At 38.2% G+C, this 9,033-nt stretch overlaps 1 protein-coding gene across 7 annotated transcripts; it reads right to left on the reverse strand.

Moving 5' to 3' along the window:
- Window positions 1-2,409: 2,409 nt before the first annotated feature.
- On the reverse strand, window positions 2,410-8,897 carry LOC135167831 (uncharacterized). Of its 7 annotated transcripts, none has more exons than XM_064131433.1 (7): window positions 8,778-8,897; window positions 8,152-8,475; window positions 7,661-8,067; window positions 7,492-7,591; window positions 6,951-7,052; window positions 6,439-6,597; window positions 2,410-3,213 (listed from the first exon to the last, which is right to left on the reverse strand). In XM_064131433.1, the coding sequence occupies exons 2-7, from the start codon at window positions 8,443-8,445 to the stop codon at window positions 3,193-3,195; spliced, it is 1,083 nt and encodes a 360-aa protein (XP_063987503.1). In that variant the 5' UTR covers window positions 8,446-8,475; window positions 8,778-8,897; the 3' UTR covers window positions 2,410-3,192. The 7 variants fall into 7 exon arrangements, with proteins under 7 accessions (XP_063987503.1, XP_063987497.1, XP_063987498.1 ...); XM_064131427.1 differs by lacking the exon at window positions 2,410-3,213 and adding an exon at window positions 5,437-6,303 and having other exon boundaries at window positions 6,533-6,597; XM_064131428.1 differs by lacking the exon at window positions 2,410-3,213 and adding an exon at window positions 5,437-6,303 and having other exon boundaries at window positions 6,533-6,597; window positions 8,152-8,471; window positions 8,778-8,836.
- Window positions 8,898-9,033: the final 136 nt, after the last annotated feature.

Genomic DNA, 9,033 nt, shown 5'->3' on the forward strand with positions numbered 1-9,033 from the left:
TTCGTTAAGCGAACTATTGTTTTTTTTTAGCCTCGTAGATATCTTTTCTCACGATTGCTTGCTGGACCTCGTCGAGTTGCTCTGTCAGGTGAAAAAATAATGATTTCTTCGCTCCTCGTTGGTGCTGTCTTGTGCACGCGGAACTTTTCGCTGCTGCGCGACAGCCGTTGTCAGAATAATCGAAAAATTGATGCGATAAAATGGAAAAATTCATCGCAGCATAAATTCAGGCCTTCGATGAAGCTGTTGAAGGGCTTTTTAGCGTTTGATATTTTTTTTAACCGCAGTTAATGACAGTAATTAATAATTTTTCTCGCGATCTTCTGACACAACGATACAGAGCTCTTGGCTCGACTTGGTCCGGTGATTTTGGTCCCATATATCTATGATATATTAATCTTTGTATGTTCCATGAACGATTTAGATATTAAGCAAACTCACAACGTTATTACTTCACCTCAACTAAAACAACAACTAATTGCGAAAAAAAAAATGACTCAAGTGGGTCAGAAAAAAATTCAGTGACTAATCAACTCACAGATGAATTATTTATGAATTATTGTTTCACTTAATGCTCATATTATTTCTCTCTGTCACTGGGATTGCGGTTCGTTAACTAATTTAAATTTCAACATTTTATTTTTCCGTTTAAATTGTTAAGACTAATTATTCCATTCTTCTTAGATGCAGTTTTGTTTGATGTTTAGTTAAGTTATTTATGTACTTCTGCTCTCATCTAAGTTATGGTTTCTTTCGGAGGTATTTAATGGATGTTTTTTTTTTCCACGGGAATTTATTATTATTATGTACATAGAGGGGTAGATGTTGATGGAGGGGTATACACGTATTTATACATGTTTTTTGATTCCAACTTTTATCAAGATTCTCGCGCATTGTGAGAAAGTAAACGTGTTACAGTTTTGAGACATATAAGTATTTTTAAACTGATTGTGAGATACGTGACTTGTTTCACAGCTCGTGATTCACGATGCACTGAAATCCAAATGGGGGAGAGGGTGAAATGGAAATGTGAAAAAGTTGGATGGAGGTGATAGGTAAATCATGAGCATCACATGCATTATTCATTCGAATATTAATTGATGCATTGAAGCAACATGTTATTCCATTTCTGTTTGAATTTCTTCTGAGATCGTCACAAACTTTTACATCGAAATTGAGAAGAATTTGTTGTTAAACAGGAGCTTCCACGCGGTGAGAAATTTTTCAGGGAAATTTATCTCCATGAAAATTCTATCTGTCACGTGTGCGGCATGAAAAATCTCACCATAGGTATAAGGATGGGTAATTGTTTAAAATAGAAAAATATATTTTAATCACTGTTGAATACTTGAAAATTGTGAACCTGAAAAGTGCCTGAATAATAAATTAATTATGAACGGCGAGTGCGTGAGGTTAATTAGGCATTGTATGTCTATTTTTCGAGAGTGCATTTACAGCTGTCAAGTATGATAATGATAATTTGTAAACCATAAGATAATTAATTTCAAGGTATCGGACACAGTGCAAACATCTGGTTGAAATTAATTGTTGAGTGATGGCACTATTACCGGGAATTTTATATTTTATAATATACTCTCGTTGGGGGTCTAGCTCCTCTAAGCGCTGAGGAAGATTCTCCAACACTCTTCGGTTCGTTGTCGCTGCGAAAGCGAGTTTACATAATGGGATCGTAAAGTGTGTGGACTGCGATACTTACTTGCTACATGGGATGGTGTAACCCATCGGTTTAACCCGCGCGTAGGGTTTAAAGGTCTTTCCATCAGCCGTGGCAACCACTTTGACGTAATTCCACCGCGTCATCGGTAATAATTATAAATTAACTGACTGAAAATCACCGCAGCGACCGATTTTTCCTCTCATCGTAAATTTTATTTAATTAAAAATTGAGAAGCGAGGTGAATAGCGGAGATAGCGGAAATCTGTCAAGACATTTGTTGTAGCACTCGGTTGGAGCAACAAAAAATGTTATAACAAAAATTTCGATATCTTTATTAGACCCCGAGATATTCATAAAAAACTGGCGCTGAATTAAAAATTGACAAAATTGACACTTGGCGAGTGTGAGGGGGTGGATTTTTTCCCGATGATTTGTGACGTTAATGGGCCATTTTTAAAGATCATTAGGGAAGTTTACTCATGAGTTGGAGCAATAAACAATTTTTCTCCCGCATAAAATGTCGGTATAAACCGTGGGAAATCTCATGTACACAAAGTGAAGTACCACATAAATTGATATCAACATTTCACGATTCTATTAATGTAACTCCAACCTTACGATCTTTACGACACATAAAATTCGTACTTCTCCTTCATACAGATTTGCGTTAATGTACCCATTACCATGCTCTCTGACTTATCCAGAGGAGAAATGAATAAAAAGAGTAACGAATGTACGCAGAAAACTGAGCTACATTACCAGAATAATGTGCACGTTTGGGTACACTATCAAGGCTACATATCATTATCACTGGTGCCCGCCAGTCTGCGATTAATCTCTCCTTTATGCCAGAGAACAAGATATCGAATTATAACGTAATGTAACAAAGTCATGACAAATATTGTAAATTTTCTATTGAATTTAAGGTTTATAATACTGAAAAATTAAGTGAATGTACTCGTTATATTAATAACATGTAAAAACATTGGAGCAATATTCACCGGTTATGTTGTAAAACACTGGAAAAATATTTTTTATAAATTGAGAAATATTAAAAAATGTATCGTAAAGGGCTCTTGTATTTTATCGTTCCACTTCTTTCCCATTTTTCGCGTCGCACTTGGTGATTAAAAATAAATGAAAAATATCTGGGGAATTCCCAAAAATGTTTGTGCATTTTACAAACAATTTTAGTCCATAAAAATTTAAAAACCCCATTCCAGACACCAAAGTATGATAATTATTGTCAAAATTTCCCAGCAAAATATTGCGAAAAATTCTCATTTCCAAAATACCTCCATCAACAATTTAAAAATTGTTCTCTGGAACCCCTGATAAGGATATTTACCCCCCGAACACCCCTGTCACTCGAATGACCCTCGTGATTCCCAAAAAACTCCTCAAATACATTAATATATTTTTCATTGTCTTCCTGTACCTGATGAAAGCCTCTGCAGTGGTCTGGTGTCCAGTTCAGAAGTACAATGGAACGGTGTAATATCCCTTTACCCTCCCTACGAAGGCTCACGGTCTCTCTGCGGCATATAAGAGAGAAACTTGGAAGAAAGATAAAGAGACTTGGACGTGCCATAAATTCAGCATAAAGCCGACACGATCGAGCACCGGGGGAAACTCACTGGGGGCCTCGGGCATTCCAATTTGAGGTGGGAACACGAGGGATACATTTTTTATTATTCTATTTTCCCCCTTTTTTTTCTCCCTCTTCCTCCCTTTTTTTTTGCATGCAAGGGATAACTGTGCGATATGAATCACGAGTGCTTGAGCCATTTTGTAAAAAGGTATACGTTGCATTATAGATATACGCTTATGGACATATCGGGATGAGTAAACCCTCATTGGATCAGATGGAGACGCTGGAATATGAAGGGAGTCAAGGGAGGAAGATGAGTATGAGGCGAATAAGAAGGTGAGGTTGATACCAACTTTGTACTGGGGCGCGAGTTGTGGGCGTCTACTGGCTGATTTACAGGGTTTTAATCGTACAATTAATCTAACACCTTGTTACAACAACACCTCCACCAGCGATGGGGTGGAAGCGAGGGGGGGGGGGAGGGGGTGGCTCGGACTCGGGGGGATTGCGGTGGTGGGGAGGTGGAGATAAGGTGAGAATTAAAAATTTAATGAACTGAACACAAGACTGTCTTGAGGCACCGAGGGCTGATGGAATTTGTGAGGGGGTGAAGGGGTGAATATTCGCCCAGTTGAGGGAGAACGGAAGAATAAATAGGAAATTTACAGATTTTTGGAGGAAAAAAAATGACGGAAACGGCCACAGATCATGTTAATAACTAAAGAAATTATGTAATCAAGTTTTGGGCAGTTGTTTTTTTTTTTAATTAATAAATATTGTATATGACCTATGGAGACCTTTTATGGCTCTGTATTTGAAAAATAAAAATTTAGCCGATTGAAAAAATTGTTTTTCCGTGTCAACGGTTAATGAACCGATTAAGAAACTTATTATTCTGTCAAGACATGTTCTACCTCTAATAATAGACAACGCAGAGTGTGTTGTACCGCACATATTAGTCATATATGTTATGGAATTTTCGGTTCGTTTAGTATCGCAATTCACGTGGCACGATATCGCAACGATTATTGCAGTGTTGCATGTTATGGGAAAAAACGACAGCAGTGTCGAGAGGTCGAAGTCATTAATGATACGGATAAAGGGCGAGGCGATATAAAAGGCGCAAATACCGCTTATACATAATTTTTTTTTTCCTCTTCGTACCACCGATCTTTCTACGAGAGGTACCGCGTTAAGCCGGCCCTGAAAGTCACCGATATAAATCCGAAGGTTAACGGGTTATACTGTTTCAATATAAGCGACACCACTGTTCCTTCATTTATTGTCGAGAAATCATGGTTTATGCGGTGATTTTATCAATTTGTGATTTTTTAAGGGGGGAGGGATGATGAGACACACCGGGGGAGTGAGTCCTTTGAGTGTAAACGAAAGGGACTCAATGATTAATGAATATGAAGAGCGACGTTAAGACGAGACTAATTTGAATTAAAAAAGTCGAGAAATATTGGAGGGAAATTTAGCGTTCGATTATTTATATCTAAAAATTAATAATGAATTGGAAAAGTTATTTGTTGCCTCGCGAGGGTTCGTAATAAAATCGAAATAAAATTCTCCATTTTTTTGAGGTACCGCCATTTTGTCGCTCCCTAATTATTCGCTTCTTCAACTCCTCCAGCCCCACAAATAATTTATTTTTCATAAATTTATTTTAAAAAATTGATATATTGATTAATTTTCTCGCTTTGCAAGATTTCCATATATTTTTATATATTTTAATATATTATATTTAATTGGATCGATGGGGCGAATAAATTAATATACCGAAAAATTGGAATATCCAGGTGAAAGCCCTCTGCGAGGGTGTGAAGTTCTCCCAGAATTTTGATTACACAATCAAAAAAATTAATGAAAAAAAATTAGTTGGTATTCAATACATATTTTTGCTAATTTCCCTAACCCGCTATTCCAAGCCCATTGTTTTTAACAAAAGCACCCCCGCACAAAACGATCTCGCTCGACCGTTGGCACCCAAGGACAACAACATTCTCCATGAAACTAATTGCCAGGTAAATGTATAGATATACTATGTACCAATACACGTAGGTGTATTTCGTCTGATCCAATATACACAACGTGTTGAATTTATCTGCTGCGAATTTGTTGGGGGAAAGCGAAACAGCAAGTGGTGACAAATAATTCCGATAAATTATTTTGATTCCAATGAATTTCAATTTACATTATTCAACTCAACAGGTGATAGTGATCTCAGGGTAATTCCATATATTCTAGGATCTAGATAATTGTTTTGGACATTTATTTTATTCGGTCGTTGATCGCAACCAAGTGGTGAGTATTTTTTGTTCGCAAACAATTAATTTCTGGACAATTCCCTGACAGTTAAAAATGATCTTTGATTTTTTTTTCTTCCAGCGCGATGTCCCCGCTGATTTCTGAGTTTGGAAAATAACTTTTTCCCCACTAGACGCGTATCAAGTTGAACAAACATCCAGTGACATTTATTGGACAATTTTTATTACCTCGTAACAATATATTTAGAAGTTACCAGCATTCACGAACCTTATTACCAGCACAAATTACATGGAACAACTTACGAGACGACTGAGACCATACGTACGATCAATTATTCGGTGACATGGATTAATATTTCATTACGTGTGTCAGGCGATCCGACTGGGAAGTTGAAAGTGAGAAAAAAATTCTGTAAAAATGACCTGACAATTTGGCAATCCAATTCTGTCCAGAAAGAAAGAAAAAAAAATCACCGAAAATGACTCGACCATAATTTTTCTCTAATAATTTATAAAAAGTGGAGGTTTGTTAGTAATTTTTATCTGTGATTGGAAGTGAGTGCGGGCAATAGTTAATGATAAATAAATCAAACTTGAATTTATTTAAATGAGAGAATGAAGATGATTGAGGTGCTAAAAATACTGTCGATAAGATAACGCCACGCCGAGAGACTATTAATATTCTGAAATCCCTATAAATCATCCTAGATGTCCTTGAGAAATATACGCAGCGTTGTGAAGAAGGAATATATTGTTGAGATGTACTGAAATAGAAAAATATTTTTTTCTGGATGTCTTTTGTGATATCAGGGGCGACGTGGATACGTTTGTATTTTCGGGAAAATTAGACCGGGATTTTAGGCGAAAAGTTCGTTGTTTAATTATGGAATTCATCATACCGATGCGTAAAAACTCATTGACAGTTGCGGCACAAGTCCACCAACTGCCAGTCTCGGGGGTATTTGACACCTCTGCATTACGAAAATTACAGACCTATTCAATTCCTTGGAATTTTTAATCCAGGCAGAGCTGTACAGCGCCCACGTAACGTCTTGGCACTAGTGAGTGTATGAAAAATAAATGTCAGAGGGAAATTAATAAAATTAATAATGAGAGAAAAATTCAATGAAAGTCACCAAAAAAATTCGATATTGACATGACCCGATTTCCTCCACAAAAAAATCGAGGGAGTGAGCCTTCAATTTTTTTGTGAGAGAGAAAAAAGGTATTTTTTTCGCGATTTCGTGCATCTTGGAACCTTACTGACATTCAGGGGACCCTAAAGCGCGAGGACCCACTTGCCCCAGCGCCGAAATTCGATCATAACACGTTTCAGATTTTTTTTTCTGATAATACGTGACATTTTCCGCCCCTTTTACTAAATATTTCTCTCGTGAATGGGGTGACTTACCGCTATAGTTAAATTCTCAGCAGCCCATGACAAGCACAGAAGCTCCAAACCGTCACCAATGACAACCAACATAAACTGGAGTCTTGTAATGGTATCTTCTTTCTGCGGAAGAGAGCCAAAGTGGAAATTTAGCTCGGGTTAATGGATTGCAGATAATTAAATATCCGATACTGGTCAAAATTTCCTGATAAGACGAGTCGATCCCGATCGAATTCAAATCTATGATTCTATCTTCATTCATTACGACACAACCCATCGTCCCAATAAATTATCTCTCACCGTTCATTACGGCACAATAAATATTTATTACGCCGCATTTCATCAGAAGAATAATTCATCACCGGGTCAATTAAAATATCGATTAACCGCACATTAATTGACCTATCACACCAACAACACGCGAGACAATAATTTTCTGTTAACAAAACGATATCTGGACATGCGAAGTATTTCTGATTCTATGAATCCTGATTTCGCTTGATTTGAGTAAAGATTAGAAACAATTATTGATGTTCTAATTGAAATAATTTATTAGACTCACTCCGACGATGTGAATGCCTCCACAGGGGACTGATATCATCGCGACTATGATCGCTGTCATCAGCATCGGCCGGACAATCTTCGTCATTTCGTCTATGTACCTTGAAAGGAAAATCCAATGATCCCGGGGTCACTAGATCATCTCTTATCAGCGAAAGATAAACAGTTACCATAAAATATGCTGATGTATAATGATGCAGTCTTTGAGTTGCTGGGTATTGTTGACATTTCTGATGTTTTCAGCGAGAAATTCCAGTTGAATTGTCGCATACCAAAGCAGCAGGGACACTTGACAAATAAATGCAACGATGCAGGAGCACTGGATGGCCCCTATCGTCTCCACCAGGTACACAATGTCGTAACCAGGGTGATCATCAAAGGGAAAGGGATACTCAGCTCCGAAGGGCAGTGGCTGGTCCGTTATGAAGGGACCGAATATGTAAAAACCGACGAAAACAGAACAGCTGATGTGATATATCGAGTGAAATGGAACTATTCGATTAACGTAATTTGTGAGTATCTCACGCTCGTGAGGATTGGCATTCTCCACGAAGGTCTCCATCTCCGCAATCAAGTACTGGAAATTAAAAGAAATATTAGCAATTAATTTTCTGGTAGGGAAAAAAAAAATTCTGATATTTTCTGGCAGAAAATTATTTACCTGAAATCGGTGATAGTGGCACTTGCCCACTGTCATCTTCGTCATCACCTGGAGCAGACAGGCTGCCACTGACAGAAATTCTGTGAGATGCATAAAATTGTCCCGGTGTTTGTACCCCGCGTTGAGCAATGCGAGAACGACTATCGTGCAGATGATGTACGAAATCCACCAGCCGATTCGAAAAATTATTTCTGATAATCGTGAGGACTTCAAACTCGGCGGCCATCCGAAGGATATTCCAGTGGCATATTTAGTGTACTGGATGGCAAATTCTGGTGTCAATGTTCCGCTCATAACTACAAGGCGTATAATTTCGAACTCTATCTGAAAGAAATTTCGATTTTTATTTGGGACTCTGGGACCGGCTCGAGAGAAGCCCAGAGTCCCCTCATCATCATCTCCGAGGAAAATGACGTGGCCATAGTAGCCAATTAACAAAAAAAAATTCACGCAAAAAAATCCTGTCTAGATCCGGGGAGCGAAGTCTCGAGTTGGTGATACGGTGGCGTATACGTCAGGGTTGAAAGCCTTTGCGGCGCCTGACGTGTCCGGATCTTCATCCCCAACTGGTGGATCTGCTCCCCAGTTACTAGACACTAGTCACAAGTCGCAGACGACGTTATTACCTGAGCATCGCGCAGGCCTACTTGATCCGTTGACGGCTCCTCAAAGTCTGGAGTATTCACTTCTCCGCGCACGCAAGTCGTATTATTATTTCATACCGGGTAATTGACGCATGAATAACAGATAATTCTTCTACAACTTTTTCCGTAGTTTCGAATTCATGGGGTAATAAATTCATGAGGTCCCGGGAAATTATTTTTTTATTAGTGGAGAGACTCAGGGGAATGAATTGCGAGGACATTGTGATGTCGGAAGCCG

Source organism: Diachasmimorpha longicaudata, chromosome 12 (assembly GCF_034640455.1).
Source record: "Diachasmimorpha longicaudata isolate KC_UGA_2023 chromosome 12, iyDiaLong2, whole genome shotgun sequence".
Lineage (NCBI taxonomy): Eukaryota > Metazoa > Arthropoda > Insecta > Hymenoptera > Braconidae > Diachasmimorpha > Diachasmimorpha longicaudata.